This window comes from Microtus oregoni, unplaced genomic scaffold (assembly GCF_018167655.1).
Source record: "Microtus oregoni isolate MIOR12 unplaced genomic scaffold, Mior012 000047F_ref0000412, whole genome shotgun sequence".
Lineage (NCBI taxonomy): Eukaryota > Metazoa > Chordata > Mammalia > Rodentia > Cricetidae > Microtus > Microtus oregoni.
In genome coordinates this window covers 1,004,414-1,026,988 of record NW_024543221.1, presented here as the reverse complement: position 1 = coordinate 1,026,988, position 22,575 = coordinate 1,004,414, and the positions used below count along the sequence as shown (strand labels likewise).

The 22,575-nt window shown below is 44.9% G+C and overlaps 1 protein-coding gene across 1 annotated transcript; it reads left to right on the top strand.

Moving 5' to 3' along the window:
• The first annotated feature begins 16,329 nt into the window (after positions 1-16,329).
• On the top strand, positions 16,330-16,967 carry LOC121435920 (39S ribosomal protein L30, mitochondrial-like). Its single transcript, XM_041635492.1, has one exon. It carries the CDS (start codon positions 16,419-16,421, stop codon positions 16,899-16,901), a length of 483 nt encoding a protein of 160 aa, XP_041491426.1. The 5' UTR covers positions 16,330-16,418; the 3' UTR covers positions 16,902-16,967.
• The last annotated feature ends 5,608 nt before the right edge of the window (positions 16,968-22,575 follow it).

Here is a 22,575-nt window from a genome sequence, read left to right as displayed (position 1 = left end):
AGCAGTCCTGGGGAGAGCCCTGATGGGCTCTGGAGAAAGTGTGTCCCCTGGTATAGGCAAGTCTCCTCCCACAGGCACCGCAACAGCAGCAGCTCCAAGGGCCTAAACTTTTGGTTTAGACTCAAAAGTTTGGTTTTGTCTCTTCTTAGAAAGGTGACCTTGAGAAAGCCCCTTAGACCCTTGTCTTCATTACTTTTCTATTGCTTTGATAAGACGTCATGACCAAGGCACCTCATAGAAGGAAGAGTTGATTCGGGGCTTACAGTTTCAGAGGGTTAGAGTTCACGATGGCTGGGGAAGGAGGTACTACAACTAGCAGGCAGGCTGGGTGCTGGAGTAGTAGCTGGCTGAGCACTCACATCTTGGATGCAGTCCCAAGGAAGAGAGAGATTGGGCACAATGTGGACTTTCGACATCTCAAAGCCCACCCCCAGTGGCACACCTCTTTTAACCAGGCCACATTTCTTAATCCTAATCCCAAACCCAAAGAGTTCCATCAACCAGGGACTAACTGTTCAAACATATGATCATAAGGTGCCATTTCCACTCAAACCACTGACCACTCCCCACCCCCCAGCCTCCTTGTTTATGTCTTTAATGAAGAGAATTTTACTTACCTAGTAAGGTAACTCTCAGGATGTAATGATACAACGCATCCTCCTGCTCTTACCTTGTATTAAGGTGGGCATTTCAGCCTGTTTCTGGGACCGTCTTGGTGTGATTTTATAAGTGGGATTACTGTATGTCATGCTCTATTTTCCACAATTGTAGAGAATGATTTTCATGGAGTGTTTCCCACAGAACATTAATTTCTACACAGGCTATGATAAACAAAGGGGCAATTGGGAATATTGAAAGGAGGGATCTAATTCTTAAATTTCCAAATTTGTTCATTTGAAAAATTTTCTTGTAGCTATATGCTTGATAGAGTATAAGTTGTTTATATTATAAAATGTTTAACTTTTTCCTCTTTATTGTTTTGTTGACACTAACATCCTTTTAACAGCTTCAAGTACAAATACTATGTATTGCGATTGTGTCTGTGCTGTTACCCGTGATGGTGTCTATACCCTTTACCCTCCTCCTGCTGCTGCTGCTGACTTGCTTCATGTTCTCAACTAGCTGCTCTCCATCTTTTATGCCTTTTCTTTTGACCCACTGAATTTAATTAGCATTTCTTGAGTGATCAGGGGTAAGGTGTGGTTTGATTGGAGCCTGAGCAACTCACCAATGATTACACCATGGAAGGAAATGACACAGCCAAACCTGCCCACTCCCTGCCTGTCCCAGCAGCTATGAACTACCAGTAGCCCCTCAGGAGCCAGTGGGCAGCTCAGGAGCTCTCCCCTTCCCTGTCCACAATGGAACGCTGAAGGGTCTAATGTTGAGAGGTATTTGGTCTCGGCTGCTGCTGCGGTGAGCTTAGGGTCCACAGAAAATATTCTGAGAAATATTGCTTTGGACAAGAGCACTCAATCCTGACACATTTGAGACATTTTATTGAAATGTTAGGTCCAGGGGGTGCTGAGGTGTCAGTTCGGGTTTTAAATTGTTACTGAGCGAGCTTCAAGACCTGAGTTTGAGCCCTGGGTAAAGCTAGGTGTGGGTCTGGCACGGCTGAATGTGATGCCATTCACCTCTGATCTTAACAGTGGAGCAGGGTGGGGGTTGCAGAGAGCAGAGGCAGGTGAATTTCTGTGAGTTCAAGGTTATCCTGGTCTATATAGCAAGTTCTAGGCCAGCTGGGCATAGATATACATAGTGTGACCCTGTCTCAACAACAACAGCAAACAAAAGGCTAGCTGTGATGGTGAGCTCCTCTTAGAATCCCAGCTCTGGGGAGGGAGAGAGAGACAAAGGAGTCTTCTGGGCTCTCTGGCCAGTCAGCCTAACCGGTGAACTCCAGGCCAGCGAAACAAAACACGCTGGACAACTCTTGAGAATTACACCTGAGACTGGCCTCTGCACACACGCGTGTCCCCATGGGCAGGCACACACATACCACACACACCCCAAATTCCACCCAAGACAGCAGTCACCCAGATTAAACACTGTCCACGTGAACTCTGAAAGGCTTCCTACAGGAGCACAGGATTGGAACTTGCTCCTCTTTTGTTGGCCCCAAGTAGAATACTTAGCCTGCTGACCGCAGAGCTTCCCAGCTGGTGCAGTTCATCCCTGACACTCGGGTGATGGTTTTCTCAAGAGCCAGAGTACCCCCTACCCCAGCCTTGCCTCATGGCGGTCCCATTTCTTCCTCTTCAGAGGATGAAGTTGGGGTTGGCGAGATGGTTGGGTGAGTAAAGGTTCCTGCTGCAGACTCTGACTGTCTGAGTTTGAGCACAGGGACCCACAAAGCAGAAAGGAGAGACCCGGATTCTCCAAGTTGTCCTCTGACCTTCATGGGTACAAAATCCATTAAAAACAGAGTTTTTTTTTTTTTTAAAAAAAGATGAAAACATTGCTTCTTACCTGCTCCAGGAACCAAAGGTGGGGTGATGATATGTATTCTAAATCCCAGGTGGGTTCTAGGCACAGTGCTGAGGCCCTCTGTCAACACTGGAGATTCCCCTTTCCCTCTTTGAAGCAGTTAAAAACTGCTACTGTATGTGATGTGTTGGCTGGGGACACTGGTGACAAAGCTAATTCTATAATTACACTTTGCACTTCTCACCTCCTCCTGAAATCACAAAGGGCTTTATAATTCCTAACTCTGAATAGATCCATTAGTTAGCCTAAGATAAAAAGGCTGCAGATAAGACACCTCCCATTGGAGCCCAGTGGGGAGACAGCCAAATGGAATTAGAGAGCCTTGTTCACCCGTCTCTTCCCCTGGAAATGTCATTCACTGCAGCCTTCTAAATGGCGGTTTGGGCATGAGGTCTACACTGGGCTGTGGAGGCCAATGAAGAGGCGATTCTTACCTATAAGGGTTCACTCCCTGACGAGGACGGGATGGATTCCAGCCTGCCCCTGTGGCTACTGATAGATGACTGCCCTAGGATTTCTGCCACTCGGCTCATGCTGCCCTCTAATGGGACAACCTTGGAGAAGAAGAGGTCTTAACAAGGGTGCTCTTGGCTCTTCTTGTAGACTCTTCTCTGTCCCAGGCTAGTCCCTTTTTTGTAAAGTGATGCTATAGTCTGGAAACTGACATCCTCTGAGGCTCGTATCTCAGAGATTGTGTTCTGGGGCTACACTGTTTGTGAGGTGGTGGAATCTTCCAGGGTCAGACCCAGAGGAAGGTCTTTAGGTCACTGAGACTGTCATGGAGGGGAATAAAGGGAGACTTCCTGTTTCTCCTGCAGTGAGCACCTTTGCTACAACAAGCACACCTACTGTGATGTGCAGGCTCAGCTCCATCCCAAAGCAGCAAGGCCAACTGAAGCCCCCAGAGCTGTGACCTCTCCAGAGCTTAACCTCTCCACTTCATAAGCTAATCACCTCAGGTATTTTGTTATAATGATGGTTCACTAACTAGCACAGAAGCTTCAGAGAGAGAGAGAGAGAGAGAGAGAGAGAGAGAGAGAGAGAGAGAGAGAGAGCAGCCCTGCCTGCTTGGTAAGCATCCGTGGATACAGCTGACCGGGCCAGGGATAAAGTCCGGAACTATCTGAACAGGCGCCTTCTTCAGTTGAGAACTATCAAGAAGTGATGGCCTCTAGAGCACCACAGGACTTCCAAAGACTGTACTGGCATAGACTGGGCTGCAGGGAATCAAGTCTATCATGGAAAGTAAAGCGAGAGGGCAGTTCAGTGTTTAGGCCCAGGAACACAGTTCAGTTGGTACAATGCTTGCATAACAGGGACAAAGCACTAACTTGGCTCTATGCCCAGTTTTGCAAAAACAGACATAGTGGTATGTGCCTGAAGGACCCAGCACTCAGAAGGTGGTGAGTGAAGAGGGTCAGAAGTTCAAGCTCATCCTCAGCTACTTAGTAAATCTGAGGCCAACCTGGGGCACAGGAGAATGTTAAAAAAAAAAAAAATCCAAACCACATGTGTTCCCAGCACCATTTCAGAATATTCTGGCATGTTACCTACCAGCCCCAAAGACATTTAATTGTCTAGGGAAATAGTCTTTGTTTGACTTACTATTTGCTATCGATTACGGTCCAGACTCTATGAAGTTACATGGTAATTTTTTGTCTGGCGAAGATGCTAATGGCTTTCTTCTTGCAAAAAGATTTTATTGCCTCCCAGCACATTAACCAGTGTGGTCTGGAAATTAGCATACTTTTCAGCTGTTCCTGATGGCCATTGAAATCTTTGCCCTTCAAATTGTTCTTGAAATAGTGTTACCCTCTTGTGGTTCTCTTTCTTATGAAGTCAATAAATCTCCACAATGTTCAGGGGAAGACGGTTTTCACTTTTTGAAAGTTATACTTTGACAATTTAACTAAAGGCCCCAGGGGAAAATCCTAAGAATTGTTGGGGCTTAGGAGGAAGTGAGGTGGGGAGAAGCAGGCTATGTTGACTTGAGGTTCCTTCTCATGTGCGAGTCATGGACTAGGGTCCCCTGTGGAGGTGGTGTGAGCTCACATGTGTTATAAGAAACACTGGGACTCTGGTAAGAGAACCAAAGTATGGAAGATGGGAGCGGAGAGAAAACAGTAACACACACTGAACTCAGCAAACAAGGAAGACCTGGTATTGTTGGGCAAGTAGCACAGGGATCAGGGCTCAGGCAGCTTGGTGAGCATCCTTACCTAGGATGCACCAATGGGCCCTCAGTACTCATGTCTTAGATCTAGAATGTCACTTGCTGTAATTCTAGGGGAAAATAGTGTAAAGAGTTTTTTTTGTTGTTGTTTTTTTTTTTTTTTTTTTTTTTTTTTTTTTTTTTTTTTTTTTTTTGGTTTTTCGAGACAGGGTTTCTCTGTGGTTTTGGAGCCTGTCCTGGAACTAGCTCTTGTAGACCAGGCTGGTCTCGAACTCACAGAGATCCGCCTGCCTCTGCCTCCCGAGTGCTGGGATTAAAGGCGTGCGCCACCACCGCCCGGCTTAGTGTAAAGAGTTAAATGAGTTTCAAGGATTTAGTTGCCCAGAAGAGCTAGGAGCCTTCCTCCTGTGACTGCTCTTTATCACCTCTGCCATTAGTGTTATGAGGAAGAGACTCCAGGTAAACAATGAGCTCACCCCTTCTTTGTCTTTTGATACAGGGTCTTACCATGTAGTCCTGACTGTCCTGGAGCTCAAAGAGATCTGCCTGCCTCTGCCTCCACAGTGTCTCCATAGTGCCATGGTGTCAGCCACCATGCCTGGCACCTCATCTATATTTTTGCACAGCTATAATTACTATAAAAATGATTGTATTTGTTTGTTTTAGGATTTTTCAAGACAGACTGTATGTAGCCTTGGCTGTCCTGGAACTCACTTTGTAGACCTGGCTGGCTTTGAATTCACAGAGATCTGCCCACCCCATCTCCCAAATTTTGGCCTTAAAGGTGTATGCCACCACAGTCTGGCATAAAAAAAAAATGTAATCCCAGGATTTTTTTTTTGTTTCTTCTTTTAAAAAAATAACTAATAGTTTATGTGACTCCCTTTCTCCCTCTCTCCTCCCCTCCCTTCCTCTCTTCTTCCTTCCTTCATTCCTTTTCCCTCCTTTCCTTTCTTCCTTCTCTTCCTTCTTTCTTTTTATTCCCTTGTTCCCTTCCTCCCTTTCATTTCTCCCTTTCTTCCCTCCCTTCTTTCTTTCCTTCCTCTCTTCCATCCCTCCCTTCCCTGCCTCTCTTCCTCTCTCCCATCCTTCCCTCTCTCTTTCCTCTTACATTTTCCAAACATGTCTTTAAGGCATTGTGTAGTCTTCTGGGTTACAACAACAAACTATGCTCTTGCTCTCTTGGGAGTTTACATTCTTGGGAGAAGGGGACACACACACACACGCGCGGAACAAAGAAAGAAAAGAAAATTCTCCCATGACAATAAAATGATATGGAAATTATAGTCTTCATATTTATGGCCTTGCTACATCACCACCACCACCACTACCAAATGTGTTCCTCTGGCTTGGAGAAGACATCATTGCCACATCTGCGGTTCTCCCCTTCCAAGGCCATTGGCATAGGCATGCCAGCTTGTCGCAGACAAAGCCACTGGAGGCAGCAGTGCTGCTGGCAGCTGAATACCTCAGCGCTGGTTTATGACAAAGGCAGCAAATGCTGTCGTTGGCTGGGTGGCCTGAGACAACTGGGGCATGCAGAGCATCTGCAGCCCTTTCCGGAGTTACTATGCATATTTGATGCCATGAATTCTTGCTGAGAAAACTTGTTATTATCTATTAAGATGTGCCTTCTCATCAGCAAAGCAGGGGGCAGGGCTGGAGGTGCCGCTGAGGAATAGAGCTCCTGCCTGGCCAGCACTGGACAAACAAGCACAAACTTGCTTGCTTCAGCTGGGCCCAGGAGTCCTTAGGAGGCAGAAGCAGGACCAAGAGCACAAGACCAGCTGAGCTGCACAGTGAGACCCTGACTCAGAGAAACAAATGAACAAACAAGCAGGCAGGCATCATGAAGGCTGAGACAGAGAAGAGGAGGTGCGGTGTGGAATGAAAGAGCTGTGTCGCCAGTCAAAGGACTGCTTTTTTCAGAGAGGCAGGGAGAAGCTCCTCAGGTGCTAGGCTTCATCCCTCTTTGTGACTCTTGGTGTTTGACAGTAGCGAGTGGACAAGGCAGTGGACAGGTAGGGACAGCAGTGGGTAGTGACCCTAAGTAGAATCCTCTTGTCAGCCTCAGGTACAAGAGCCTTAGCCCTGCAAGTGTCATAGCTCCTTTGTCTGCTTAGGAAGTCACGATTCCTCAGTCCTTGACTGGGTGGCCCAGGTATTGGAGTTCCCCAGCCTTTGGTAGAAGTCAATGCCATCTCTTGGGTTGGCCTAGGAAAGGAAAGTTGCCCAGTTTTTAGCATTGGCTATATTACAGCTCTTATCACTGAGACCCGTGGCCCTCAACACTTGACATTCCCTGGAACTCCTACTTGGCTCTGGTAACCTGCCTTTTAGCCTTCTCAGCCTCAGCCGTTGACTGCTGTTCACATCTCTCTCCTTCCTCCCTTCTCCTTCCAAGGCTGTTCTCAAGCTGTTCCACTACTTTCGCTTCAACTGCAAAGCAGCCAATGATCTGGCCATGTTCCCATGTTCACAGTTTGGCCTGCCAACAGCTCGGCTGGCACTGCCAGCTGCTCCTTTGACTCTGCAGTCACCTCTATATTGCTGGCTCCGCTGCTTCTTTCTTTGTTGCCTTTAGACTTCACACCACGAAAAGAAGTCAATTGAAGATCACTGGAGCAAGCGAGCCTTATTGGGCTTCATGTTTTGACACCCAAGAGGCAGCATAAGAGTGTGCGTCCCAGGTTAATCACTGAGTATGAGTGTCGGAAAAAAGATGTTCCGTCCAATCACAGCCTTGCCTCTTGAATGCCAGTCATAGTCATAGATGTTTACATTTGGGCCAATCACAGATTGTCTCAGCAGTGCCCCTGCTGGGCACCAGGGGAAGTGCTCCTCCTCCAGCAGAGATGGAAATAGTTACAGGGTCATTTAGAATTCCCAGAGGCTTCTGATAATTGCAAGACTGGCTGTTCCAAACTGCTTAGAGCTGCCCTGGCTTAGGCCTTGCCTTCTGGAGCTGACTGGGTCAACTTGCTTTGATTGTCATGCAGTTTTCAAAATGGATCTGTGGAAAGTCCAAGTTGCTAGTGCTTGTACAGAGATTGGTTGACCAGCCACATGAGTGACAGTCTTTTTACTCAAGGCATCCAGGAGGGTCTGCAAAAGTGCAACAGCTACTAATTAGGGGATCAGATTGCTGTATTCTCACCCACCTATGAAGATGAACATCAGGAGTTTTTACAGTACAAATTTAAAGAGCTTATCATTAACCCTAACTGATTTGAGTAGTGCTTAATGCTTGCCCCAGGGTCCCAAGGAAAAGTAGATCCTTCTCTGTCTCAGCCAGAGTGGGGGTATATCCCTGTGGGCTGTTGGTGGCAAGAAGTGACTGGCACAGAAATTCAGGTAATATAGATAAATCAAGAATAGATAGGGGACCGCACATGCACCTTTGCCAGTCAATAAAACCATGCATGATAAAGAGCCCATGCAGCTATGCATTGTCATGTTCTCTGATCAGCCTTCTTGTGTCTGCTTCTGGGAAAGCCACTTCAGTGTGACTCTTCCAAGGCTTTCTATGGCATGTAGAATCATGCCCAGACCCTGGATTGAGGAGTCAACCCTTTGCACAATTTCACCTGCTTCTACCTTTCTGGAACTATCTCTTACTGACCCTTACTGACCTGCTACCTACCCTGGGCTTCAGGTCCTTTGTTATAATGACTGTGGCCTGAAAATTCTGAGGTGCCATCCCTGTTTCCACTAGTTCCCACACCCCCAGACAGCTCCATTCTCAGTCCTGTGGTGGCTGATGTCATGGCCTCTCTATGGCTCAGTTCTCTGTCCTCCTGTTTGTCAATGGTCTTCTGACAGCCTCCGGTTCCACTGAAGTCTCCTTTTTGGATTGAAAAGACAGAGTTTTATGCATAACTGTCTGCACCTGCGAGTCTGCCCAGCTCCTGACACTCACAGAAGGCAGGAGGGAAACACTGAGTGCAAAGCTTTCATTCCTTCTGAGAGTGAGCTTAACAATATCCCAGAACACACTCCGGTATGTCAGAATCATCCATTTCTTCTTGTGCACAACTAACCACTATAAACATGGCAGTTTGAAGTGCATGCTGCTTCACGATTCTGAAGTTTTCCTAACTCAGAAGTTCAGGTGCCGCATGGCTGGATGCTCTGCCTGGGAATTTCACAGGGATGAAACCACTGTTGTTCTCATCGGGAGCCTCATGTCTTCCTTCAAACCACAGCTTTTGGAGATTCAGTTCCTGAGGTTGTAAGAATGAAGTTCCTATGTTCTTGCCATCTGTGGAAGTGTGTCCATTTCTCTCCTTCTCCCTTCCTCCCTCTCTCCCTCCCTCCCTCCCTCCCTCCCTCCCTCCCTCCCTCCCTCCGTCTACCCCCCCCCCCCCGTGTCTCCATGTGTATGTGTGTGCATGCACTCAGCTCCTAAACTGTGTGGAGGAACAAAAGTATCCTGTATAGATGAGAATTCATGAAATGAGCATGGCATGTCAAGAATGCCAATGCAGTCATGGGAGTGGCAAGGCCTATCCCAGGTCAGGCTCAGGTGAATGGCGGGGACTTCTGGTTCAAGTATAGATACTGATAAATGCTTGATATTTAGCTAAAAGGAGTGCATGCAAAAAACACAGAAGGCAGCTTATTTGTCAGGGATAACTGCGTGACCACATTTCCCTGAGACGTCTCCCCTACTGATACCACCTACTGAAACCTCCTACTAAGATTAGCTGGCCCACATCCTTATGCATGATGTATATAATAACCTTGATGAGTATCCAGGCTGCTGATGCATCTCTCTCTCTCTCTCTCTCTCTCTCTCTCTCTCTCTCTCTCTCCAGGGTTTCCTTGTGTAATAGTTCTAGCTGTCCTGGAACTCGATTTTTAGACCAGGTTGTCTTCAAACTCACAGAGATCCACCTGCCTCTGCCTCACATGAACTGGGATTAAAGGCATGTGCCACCACACCTGGTATGTGTTTTTTTCTTAATCTTCCATCCCTCACAGTAAATTCTCCAGGACTAAGATGAGCTGTAGCACTGAACTGGGTACTTGCCATAGGGTCCTACTGAGGTTTGAAGCTCATGGAATCTCCTTCATGCTTTGTGTTTCTAGCTCTCCTAGTCTCTGGTCCCTAGATCCAGAATTGAAGGGTGTACTGGCTGGTTTTGGGTGTCAACTTGACACAAGCCAGAGTCATCAGAGAGGAAGGAGCCTCGGTTGAGGAAATGTCTCCATGAGCTCCAGCTGTAAGGCGTTTTCTCAATTAGTGATCAATGGGGGAGGGCCCAGCCCATGGTGGGTGGTGCCATCCCTGGATTGGTGGTCCTGGATTCTATAAGAAATCAGGTTGAACAAGCTATGGACGTAAGCCAGTAAGTAGCACCCCTCCATGGCCTCTGCATCAGCTCTTGCCTCCAGGTTCCTGCCCTGTTTGAGTTCCTGTTCTGACTTCCTTCAGTGATGAACAGAAATGTAGGACTATAAGCCGAATAAAATGCTTTCCTTCCCAACTTGCTTTTTGGTCATAGTCAACACAGCAATAGAAACCCCAACTATGACAAATTGGTACCAGCATAGTGGGGTATTGCTGTTACAGATCTGACCACGGTTTTAGGAGGATTTTGGAAGGACTTTGGAAGTTTGAGCTAGAAGAGCCATTGAGTGTAAAGAGTTCTGTGGGATGAGCTGTGGGAGCTTGGAAGATAAGAATGCTAAGAACAGTGCAGAAGATGGAGGCCTGATTTGTGAAGTTTCAGAGAGAAATTTAAAGACTCTATCAGGACAATTTGTTATTTTGAATTAAGATTCTGTGGTTCTCGTTAGCTGGGGCTGCAGAGTCATCTGTGATACACAAGACACCAGAACTGCTGAAGTGAAACTTTACTTTGCTGGAATACTTGATGTTTGTCAGTTGGAGCTAAGAAATTAGTGGTGATCAAGAAGAGACCAACATCATTGAGGTGAAATCCTCTGAGAACTGTGTGGATTGAAGTTTCTGTCCTGCCTGGTCCTACAACCATTTGGTCCCAAAGAAATACACAGAGGCTTCTATTAATTATAAACTGTTTTGCTTCTTAGCTCAGGCTTATTATTAACTAGCTCTTACAACTTAAACTAACCCATAATATTATGTTTAGCCACATGGCTTGGTACCTTTTCTCAGTAAGGCATTCTCATCTTGCTTCCTCTGTGTCTGGCTTGTGACTGTATCTCTGCCTTTCCTCTCCTCCCAGAATTCTTCTAGTCTGATCACCCCGCCTCTACTTCCTGCCTGGCTACTGGCCAATCAGTATTTTAGTAAACCAATACAAGTAACAAATTTTTATGTGTACAAGAGCATTATCCCATAGCAGAGCATTTCCAGAGAGAATAGAGAAGCTACACTTCAGAGATGGCCAAGGTTGTACCTTGTGCTGGCAGCTGGACTTGGTAATGTGTAAGAGTCACTCAGGTGGTACTGGCTTTGAAGGCATGAAGGGGTCATATGGAGCAACTGAGGCTTGGCACTGTTAGAGGCCAGGAGTGGTCATTGATGATGGTGTAACCTCAGTGCCAGTTCAAGGCTCAGGACTGAAGTGGTCATGCAAAGAAGGTGAGGCTTGGCACCGTGAAGTGAGTCTATGAGAGGCTATTGGTGAAAGTGCAGCCTGATGCAGCAGAAGACCCCAGTGTTTTGGAGATGCCAGTACCATAAAATGACCACCAAGAATAGCAGCAGCAGTGGAATAGAGCCAGCTAAAGCCTAGACGACAAGCTGTGTGTGCTGCAGAGGGCAGAGCTGAAGAAGGGACCCAAGCCCTTTGGAGGAGTCGAGAAGATGGTGAGTGGATTCCAGACACTGGATGATTGGAATTTGGTTTTGCTTTGATTTGATTGTGACTATGTCCTGATTTTTCCCTCTTGAAGTAAGAAAGTATTTTACTGGAGCCCACAGTTGAGAGACTGAATTTTAAAAGCTCAGATTTTAAGAGATTATCTGTTTTAAAGGGCCTGAAATTGTAATGTGTTTGAATTTGTAAAGACTATGGGACTTTTAAAGTTACTTATGTTTTTAATGTGTGATCTTGGGGATGAATAAGAAAGGAAGGGTTGTGACATATGGTTGTGTGTCAAGTGGACACACTAGTGCATCTCTCTTTTGCTGAATGTCCCTAGTCTGCACAAGCAACAGACTTTGCAAAATACTTGGTTATCTAATATTTAATTCTGACAACAGTAGTTCTATCTTTCCTTTCAATACCAATGTTCTGTCATACTGTACAAGTTGCTTTCTTATCACCGTGGCCTTAGCACACCTTATCACAGCTGACAAGATACAACTTCTGGAAGTGTTTCTTTTGGCTCATGGTTTAAGAGGGTACAGTCCACTGTGGAGTGGAAAACATGGTAGGGTAGACTCCAGGGAGCTCCAAGGACCATGAAACAGACTCACTCCTTCATCTAGGGCTCATCACCCAAGGATCCAAAACCTCAAAAATAGGACCACCCGCTGGAAGCCAAAGTTTCAAACTCAGCAACTTGTGAGGAACATTTCCCGTGCAACCATAACACCCACCAACTTCTCCGTTGTCTTTTCCCACTGATAAGGCAATTGGTAAAGGCTGGCACTAGCACTTCACAGTTTGGAAAACACCTTGGCACACTTTTCAAACTTCTAATCATAAGGGATAAGATGTACTATTATTATCTCCAGTTGCAAATGAGGCCCAGAGAAGGCAAGTCAGTTAAAACCTTAAGAATGAGACACTGGGAGTGAGCTAAAAACCAAGGTCACTTATTTCCTAAGCCCACGCTCCTTCTACCAAGGTGGGTTTTCCCACACAGTCTGTCCAGTTGCCAGAGTTCCAACTTAATTCTCTGGGTATGGATGAAAAATGATAGGTCAATTTCTCAGAAAATGGGACTCACATATGAGCATACGAAATGATAAATACTATTTAAAAATGATCAGAATAAAAATGGCCTATAACCACTAAGTGCACTTTGATAAATATATAGCAAAGTCATGATTTGAAGATGACCCGATGTCTTTCACTCATACTGAACACCTTTGAGTGTGAGTAGGACCCCAAATGAATCCCAGGGCAAAGTTATGGCAAAGGTTCAAATATTTACATCAGGAGTTTTAAATCATCTAAGCCATTTGGACAGGAGAGATCATTTTTAGAAATGTCCCTTAGGGATAGAACTAAGAATACATACAAAAATTGTAGGAGAACAGAATTGGAACTAATTAAATATTTAACAATAGAGATTATTTAATGATACTGGAAATATTATTTAAATATCAACATTCCATTGCCTTTAAATATTTAATATGGAAAGATGCTAATAATAAATAGTTAAGCATAAAATAATATATAGTCTGTTCATTCTTCAAAGACATCTAGAAGGATTTACACACAAAAATATTGAAAATGGTTGACCTCTTGTGATGAAATTTGGGGAAAGACACATTTATATGTTGATTTTATATTATTTTATTTTTTCATTTAAAAATGATCCTCATATAATCACTGAGTCCTATTTCATATTAGTTAATTACCAAGTGACAAAGTGTGACCTATGGAGAGGTCCCCAGAAGTCACTGCTGGTCTTGGTTCTAACCTGTGCTTCAGTGAAGAGATTACAATGACCTACCCTAGCTACTGGCACCTTGCAGGACCTCTAGAGAATGATGCATGGACTCTTTGTTCTTCTAGTCTTCCTTACGAGAGCTCCCCTAACAGTCATTTGGGAACTCCTCCTCTGGAGACTTTCTGAAACCTTGGGGTTGACCTGTCTGCATCTCCCACTGCTATTGTACTTCCTGCTTAGCTGTGAAGACTGGACCTTTCATGCCGCCATGCCACCATCATGCCCTTCAAATGCAAGAGCTATTATTTCATCTAAGGATCCAGTGACCCTGCACAACGGCTGTCACAGGTCTGCCACTCTGCTCCATAAAGTATATTGTCCTGAAGTGAATTAACACGCAGAAGGGCTACCAGAATTCTGAGGATCAGGGTGATTCCTACCCTGCTGAGTTGTGATGTTTTAACTCTAACCTTACTGCTTGTGCACTGCAGGCTCTCTGTGCCTCTCTGCCACTCTCTGAACTTCCACCTCCAGGCTTGGCCCCGAAACCTTTCCCACTCTACCCCTAAAACTAGAAGTTGACCGTTTAACCATCGGTTCTCAGTAGAGAACGGGGCCTCCCAAAGTGAACTCCCTGTATCATCTCTTCCAACTTGTTGAATTTTGGGTGAAAATGAGATCTTTGGTTCCTACTGTAGATTCAAGGATGAAGACTGGTAGTGGGAACATGTGGGGATCTGTGCTCTGGTCACATTTTCTGTGTGGTTCTTTGTCCCTAAAGCGTGAAGATCAGCAGTCCAGAGCCGAGATTCTGGGCATAAACTTCTCAGAGGCTGTTAGCTTCTTTGCCTCTACACCTAGTGAAATTTGGGTACTGGTCCTTTCTACTTCGGGTCTTTGACATCTAATCTGGTCTTTGGCATGTAATCTCTTGAATCATTGATATCCTTCCACTTATGAGTAAGAAATCAATCTAAAACAATTTCAACAAAAATGGTGGTTGTGTTAGAACTCCATAAGCAACTGCCTTGAGGACTGACTTGATTTAGGCACACATATTCTGTCACCGGGAGGTGGTTTCTCCCCATTTTCATACTTGACTGTACCTTCTTTCTTTTTGGCTCCTTTTCTGATAGGATTGAGTATGTATCACAGAATTACTAAAAAGGCTATAGATCCTTTTTAAGTTTTATTATTATATCTTATTGTGCGTGTATGTTATGTCTGTGTTATGTTTGAAGTATGTGTACATGTGTGTACTTGCAAGTGGAGGTCAGAGGTCAACCTCAGATGGCTCCCCATTTTGCTTCTTGAGACAGGATCTCTCACTGAACTTGGGGCTTAGTAATTCAGCTTGGCTGGCTGGCTAGTGACACCAGGTGTGTGCCTGTCTCCACCTCCTCAGTACAGGGATTTTCAGTGTTCAACTTCACATTTGGCTTTTTGTGCCATAGAATCGCACTCAGGTCTTCATTACTCACTTAAGAACCTAGCTCTTAAGTAGGTACCCCGTTTCAGGGAGAATGGATACTGAGATGCCCTTCTGTAAACATTGGGTTTCATGCAGACCATAACACAGGCAGTGCCCTGTCTTCCAATCTGTGTCAGCTCCTATGTCTGGGTTGGGAGCGGGGAGAGCTGCCCCTGTGTAGCCCAGGGCTTCCCATACTCTGTTCTATTTGCAGTCAGACTATCCATGTGCCTCCCATCTCAAGGGGCCCTGGTTCCTAAGTACCACCCACCGTCAGCCAGGTCTTTACACCCAGAAGTAAAACGGAGATTTCTTTTGAAAGCCTGGGGGGGGGGGGGGATGAAAACTGAACTGAGATAGAACCAGGAGTGTGAAAACCTCTTTTGTAGAAACCCTTTGCCACCGTAGGGGAGGATCGCAGTCCAACTCTTAAGAGCACCGGCTAATTCGCCCCCTACCTGCTGTGCTGCCAGTTGGGCTCAGGGCCCCCTGCAGAGAGTGGATTGGAGATAAGAGGCTCGGCTTTGTTCTTGCCAGAATAAAGCTTTCCCCACCCGGCTGGACAGCTCCTGCTGGAGTTGGAGATAATGAAATGCAAGGCTAGGTGAGAGCCAGCCTGGGTCAGGGACCAGCCTTTGTTGTCTGGACCACAAGCCAGAATGGGGGCTTTGAGGGGGGTCCCAGTGTGTCTGGCTTTGCTGTGTGAGGTAGAGACTGGCTGCGTCCTTCTCTTACCTGCTTTTGAGATGAGCTGAATCTTCATAGTAACATACCTTCCTGGATGGGGAATGGCTCCCTATGAACAAATGCAATGAGAGAGAAGCGGAGCTTTGAAACCCTGGTAAGAGGCCAGTTCCAGATAGGCACACAGAACATGCACACACCTCAACACCTGGGGCATGCACCTCAACACCCCAGGCATGGGGGGGAGGCAGCATGGGGGCATGGGGGGAAAGCCTGGCATGGGGCTTGCTTCCCTAGCTCTCCATCCTTCCATCAGCAGTCAGGGAGTCCTCACTCTGTAACCCCGCCCAAGGCAGTCTCTTACTGAGCCTGGAGCTCACCAATTGGGTAGGCCAACAAGTCCCAGAGGCCCTCCTATTTCTGGCTTCCCCAGGGCTGGGGTTGCAGCTGCACAGTGCAATACTCACAGGGCCTGACCTTTGCACAGCAAGTGGTCTCCTTACTGAGCTAGTTCCCTAGCCATTCAAGGTTGTTTCTGTTGTTGCCTCCTGCTTCTAGCCCTGATCTAATGTGCCCATCAGGGACAGCAGTTTGGTTGTAACCATCACAGGATTCCTTTTATTTTCAACTAGTAGAGTTCAGTGGACTTTGTAAAACCAGCTGAAAACAAACAAACAAACAAACAAACAAAACAAAACCCAAAAAGATTCAGTGAGACAGGCTACAAGGCAGTTTCTATAAATGTCACACCATTGATTTTCTGTTCCCTCAACTAAGTTCAGGGCTCTTCTCTACTTGTAAAGTTTTGCTCAGAGACATTGACTTGAACGTAACAGTCTTGGGTTTTATGCCCACAGCACCCAAAACAAATGGATCAACGTTAAGAAATTAGGTGCGGAGGTCGCGGGCGAGTCGAGTTGCGGGAGTTGTAGGCGTTGTGTGTTTTCACGTAGGCTTTCTCTGCAGGTGTTGACTCCTTTTTCCGATCCCAGCTGGAGGTCCCAGCGACGTTACTAGCCTCTGCAGGGAAGAATTACTACACTTATGGCTGGTGTTTTGTGTTCAGTATTTCAGAGGCCTCCAGGCAGACTGCTGACTGTGAAGAAAGGTGTGGGATCTCTCATTGGTACAGATTGGATTCGGCACAAGTTTACCAGATCAAGGATTCCAGATAAAGTGTTTCAGCCTAAACCTGAAGATCATGAAAAATATGGTGGGGACCCCCAGCACCCTCATAAACTACACATTGTTACAAAAATAAAAAGTACAAAAAGGCGTCCGTACTGGGAAAAGGATACAATCAAGATGCTTGGACTGCAGAAGGCACACACCCCTCAAATTCACAAGAACATCCCTTCAGTGAACACAAAGTTGAAAGTAGTTAAACACTTGATACGTATCCAGCCCCTGAAGCTGCCACAAGGACTTCCCACAGAAGAGACCATGTCTAGCACGTGCCTCAAGAGCACTGGGGAATTGGTGGTACAGTGGCATCTGAAGCCTGTGGAGCAGGAAGCAAAGTCTTGATGTCACAGGGCTGCAGATTACAAACTGCAGTTAGGAGGAAATGTTTCTCATTAAAGTGTATTTCAGTCTAAAAAAAAAAAAAGAAATTAGGTGCATTATCAAAAATGTTTAGTTGGTTAGGACGTGCACATTAAGCATCTCCACTAAGTCTTTAGAGAATTCAGTGGTGGGACTGCAGAGATGTCTCAGGCATTGAGAGCATGGACTGCTCTTGAAGAGGACCCAAGTCCAGTTCCCAGCACCTTGGTCAGAATGCACACAGCCATCTGTACCTCCATCTCCCGGGTACCCAATGCCCCTTTTTGGGTTCTGTGGGAACCTTCACTCATATGTGCATACCCATATACAGACATATATACATACACAAACAAATTTTAAAAAGAAAAAATTGAGCCATTTGTTATTATTTATGTTGGAGAGACTTTTATTCAATCTTTCTATTACATCTTAGTGAATTGAAGGGCCCCTGGGTTTGTTTTCTGTAACTGTAACATTGTCTCTGAGACTATCTGTTGTGCTTTCCCGTCGCTTTAAGGGACAAGCCACGCCCACTCCCATTACCTCTGACTTGCCCCTCTGCCATCTTGGGCCCTTCCTTTTTCTGCTTCCTTGGCGTGCGCACACCTTCTCTCTCTTTCCTTTTATCTCTTTCTCTCCTTTTATTTCTTCTCTCTCTCTGTCTCTCTTTCTCCCTCTCTCCTTGTAATAAATATTTTATCTTTATGCCTATCTTTTGTGTTTATGTGTCTGTTACCCTCCGCCCGCTCTGCGCATGCCCTCCCACTTTCTCGTGGTGGGCTCCGCCAGCCTGCCCGGGGATCATTTTTAAGAATAACACTATCAACTTAAAAAGAGGAAAGTTTTATTTTGGCTCAAAGTTTCATGCTGAGGTTGATTGAGCATATTGTCTTGGGCCTATGGCATTTCGGAAGCATAGGTGGTAGGGAAGCAACTAATCTCATGGCTTGTGGCAGAAGAAAAAGCAAGATGGACTCTGCCCCCTTTGAGATTATACATCCAGTGCTGTAAGAAACACCTCAGGACTCACCTCTCAAAGCTTCTCCCTAAAGGACCCAAACCTAGAGACCAAGCCTTTGCCACATGGGCCTTTGGAGGACACTTACCCAGATCACAGCTGCCCTTATCACACTTTGACATTATCGACTGGTGTTGACTTGACTTGATTGTGCTCTCAGAAGAATCAGGGTATGGTACAAGAGAAAAGAAGTTCTTCTCTTAGGAAAAGACACACATACACATCAGGGAGAGAGGGCGGGGCGAAAGCATTTTTCTTTGTTTTCCTTTGGGGAATAATTAAGCCTTCTTCAACACCATCTCTGAGAAATAACTACCATCTAAACCTACATAAGACTATGTAGCAGGCCCTGTCTTTCTGCTAAGATTCTGTGTCTGTTCCCAGAACCCTGCTTCCGCTAATACCTATGAATAATGCCTGACACTGCTCTCTGCGATGCCCCTGTCAACGTGGCATCTCTAAACCCGCCTTGGGCTGTCTGACAGTTCAGCATTTATTTATTTATTTATTTATTTATTTATTTATTTATTTATTTATATTGAGAAAAGGAAAAAAAATTTCCCCCTCCTCCCAGCATCCCATTTCCCTCCCCCTCCTCCCACCCTTCTCCCTCTCCCCCCACTCCTCTCCCCCTCCCTCTCCAGTCCAAAGAGCAGTCAGGATTCCCTGTCCTGTGGAAAGTCCAAGGTCCTCCCCCCTCTGTCCATGTCTAGGAAGGTGAACATCCAAACTGGCTAGGCTCCCACAAAGCCAGAACATGAAGTAGGATCAAAACCCCGTGCCACTGTCCTTGGCTTCTCATCATCCCTCATTGTTTGCCATGTTCAGAGAGTCCGGTTTTATCCCATGCTTTTTCAGTCATAGTCCAGCTGGCCTTGGTGAGCTCCCAATAGATCAGCCCCACTGTCTCAGTGGGTGGGTACACCCCTCGCGGTCCTGACTTCCTTGCTCATCATCTCCCTCCTTCCGCTCCTCATTGGGACCTTGGGAGCTCAGTCCAGTGCTCCAGTGTGGGTCTCTGTCTCTATCTCCATCCATCACCAGATGAAGGTTCTATGGTGATATGCAAGATATTCGTCAGTATTGCAATAGGATAGGGTCATTTCAGGTTCCCTATCCTCAGCTGCCCAAGGAACTAACTGGGGACATCGCCTTGGGCTCCTGGGAGCCACTCTAGGTTCAAGTCTCTTGCCAACCCTAAGGTGGCTCCCTTAACTAAGAATTGTGCTTCCGTGCTCCCCTATCCAACCTTCCTTTATCCCAATCCTCCTTTTCCCCCCATCCTCCCCTTCTCACTTTTCTCTCCCCATCTCCCCTTACCCCCAACCCACTCCACCCCCAAGATCTCAATTTTCTCCCCGGCAATTTTGTCTACCTCCCCTAGGCAAGAGAATAACTATATGTTTTTCCTTGGGTTCACCTTCTTACTCAGCTTCTTTAGGATCACCAGTTGGAGACTCCGTGACCCTTATTTATGGCGAGAAACCAATTATGAGTGAGTACATCCCATGTTCATCTTTTTGGGTCTGGGTTACCTCACTCAGGATAGTGTTTTCTATTTCCATCCATTTGCATGCAAAATTCGAGAAGTCATTGTTTTTTACCGCAGCGTAGTACTCTACTGTGTATATATTCCACACTTTCTTCATCCATTCTTCCATTGAAGTACATCTAGGTTGTTTCCAGGTTCTGGCTATTACAAATAATACTGCTATGAACATAGTTGAACAAATGCTCTTGTCATATGATAGGGCATCTCTTGGGTATATTCCCAGGAGTGGTATTGCTGGGTCCAGGGGTAGGTTGATCCTGAATTTCCTGAGAAACCGAAACACTGATTTCCAAAGTGGTTGCACAAGATTGCATTCCCACCAGCAATGGATGAGTGTACCCCTTCCTCCACAGCCTCTCCAGCAAAGGCTATCATTGGCGTTTTTGATTTTAGCCATTCTGACAGGTATAAGATGATATCTCAAAGTTGTTTTGATTTGCATTTCCCTGATTGCTAAGGAGGTTGAGCATGACCTTAAGTGTTTTTTAGCCATTTGAACTTCTTCTGTTGAGAATTCTCTGTTCAGTTCAGTGCCCCATTTTTTAATTGGGTTAATTAGCATTTTAAAGTCTAGTTTCTTGAGTTCTCTATATATTTTGGAGATCAGACCTTTGTCTGTTGCGGGGTTGGTAAAGATCTTCTCCCAGTCAGTAGGTTGCCTTTGTGTCTTAGTGACAGTGTCCTTTGCTTTACAGAAGCTTCTCAGTTTTAGTAGGTCCCATTTATTCAATGTTGCCCTTAATGTCTGTGCTTCTGGGGTTATACCTAGGAAGCGATCTCCTGTGCCCATCTGTTGTAGGGTATTTCCCACTTTCTCTTCTATTAGGTTCAGTGTGTTCGGACTTATATTGAGATCTTTAATCCATTTGGACTTGAGTTTTGTGCATGGTGATAGATATGGGTCTATTTTCATTCTTCTACAGGTTGACATTCAGTTGTGCCAGCACCATTTGTTAAAGATGCTTTCTTTCTTCCATTGTATACTTTTAGCTCCTTTATCGAAAATCAGGTGTTCATAGGTTTGTGGGTTAAAATCCGGGTCTTCTATACGATTCCATTCGTCAACTCCTCTGTTTTTATGCCAGTACCACACTGTTTTCATCGCTGTAGCTCTGTAATAGAGTTTGAAGTCAGGGATGGTAATGCCTCCAGAAGATCCTTTATTGTATAGGATTGTTTTGGCTATCCTGGGTTTTTTGTTTTTCCATATAAAGTTGATTATTGTCCTCTCAAGATCTGTGAAGCATTTTGATGGGACCTTGATGGGGATTGCATTGAATCTATAAATTGCCTTTGGTAGAATTGCCATTTTTACTATGTTGATCCTCCCAATCCAAGAGCAGGGGAGGTACTTCCATTTTCTGGTATCCTCTTCAATTTCTTTCTTCAAAACCTTAAAGTTCTTGTCAAATAGATCTTTTACTTCCTTGGTTAGAGTTATCCCAAGATATTTTACGCTGTTTGTGGCTATTGTGAAAGGTAAAGCTTCTCTGATTTCCCTCTCTGCTTCCATATCCTTTGTGTATAAGAGGGCAACTGATTTTTTGGAGTTGATCTTGTATCCTGCCACATTACTAAAGCTGTTTATCAGCTGTAAAAGTTCTTTGGTGGAGTTTTGGGGGTCCCTTATGTACACTATCATATCATCTGCAAATAACGAAAGTTTAACTTCTTCCTTTCCAATTCGAATCCCCTTGATCCCATTATGTTGTCTTATTGCTATTGCTAGAACTTCAAGCACTATATTGAAGAGGTATGGCGAGAGTGGACAGCCTTGTTGTGTTTCTGAGTTTAGTGGGATGGTTTTGAGTTTCTCTCCGTTTAATTTGATGTTAGCTGTCGGCTTGCTGTATATTGCTTTTATTATATTTAGGTATGACCCTTGTATTTCTAATCTCTCCAATACTTTTATCATAAAGGGATTTTGGATTTTGTCAAATGCTTTTTCAGCATCTAATGAAATGATCATATGGTTTTTTTTCTTTCAGTTTACTTATATGATGGATTACATTGATAGATTTTCGTATCTTGAACCAGCCCTGCATCCCTGGGATGAAGCCTACTTGATCATAATGGATAATTTTCCTAATATGTTCTTGGATACGGTTTGCCAGTATTTTGTTGAGGATTTTTGCATCGATATTCATGAGTAAGATTGGCCTGTAATTCTCTTTCTTGGTTGAGTCTTTGTGTGGTTTTGGTATCAGAGTGACTGTAGCTTCATAAAAGGAATTTGGCAATGACTCTTTTGTTTCTATATTGTGAAATACATTAAGGAGTATAGGTATTAGGTCTTCTTGGAAGTTCTGGTAGAATTCCGCATTGAAACCATCTGGTCCTGCGCTTTTTTTGGTAGGGAGGTTTTTGATAACAGCTCCTAATTCTTCGGGAGTAACAGGTCTAATTAGGTCGTTCACCTGGTCCTGGTTTAACTTTGGTATATGGTATTTATCTAAAAAAGTGTCCATTTCTTTTACATTTTCCAGTTTTGTGGCATATAGGCTTTTGTAGTAAGATCTAACGATTCTCTGAATTTCCTCTGTGTCTGTGGTTATGTCCCCCTTTTCATTTCTGATCCTATTAATTTGCATATTATCTCTCTGCCGTTTGATTAGTTTGGATAGGGGTTTATCAATCTTGTTGATTTTCTCCAGGAACCAGCTTTTTGTTTCATTGATTCTTTGGATTGTTTTCTGTGTTTCTATTTTGTTGATTTCAGCCCTCAGTTTGATTATTTCCAGTCTTCTACTCCTCCTAGGTGAGTCTGCTTCTTTTTTTTTCTAGAGCTTTCAGGTGGGCTGTTAAGTCTCCAATGTGTGCTTTTTCTGTTTTCTTTAAGTGGGCACTTAGTGCTATGAACTTTCCTCTCAGGACTGCTTTCATAGTGTCCCATAAGTTTGAGTAGGTTGTTTCTTTATTTTCATTGAATTCCAGGAAGACTTTAATTTCTTTCTTTATTTCTTCCTTGATCCAGGTGTGGATCAGTAGTTGACTGTTCAGTTTCCATGAGTTTGTAGGCTTTCTGGGGGTAGCATTGTTGTTGAATTCTAACTTTAATCCATGGTGATCTGAAAAGACACAGGTGG

Bases quoted from the DNA above. Each gene is read 5' to 3' on its own strand.
- LOC121435920 (XM_041635492.1), top strand. From the start codon at position 16,419: ATGGCTGGTGTTTTGTGTTCAGTATTTCAGAGGCCTCCAGGCAGACTG.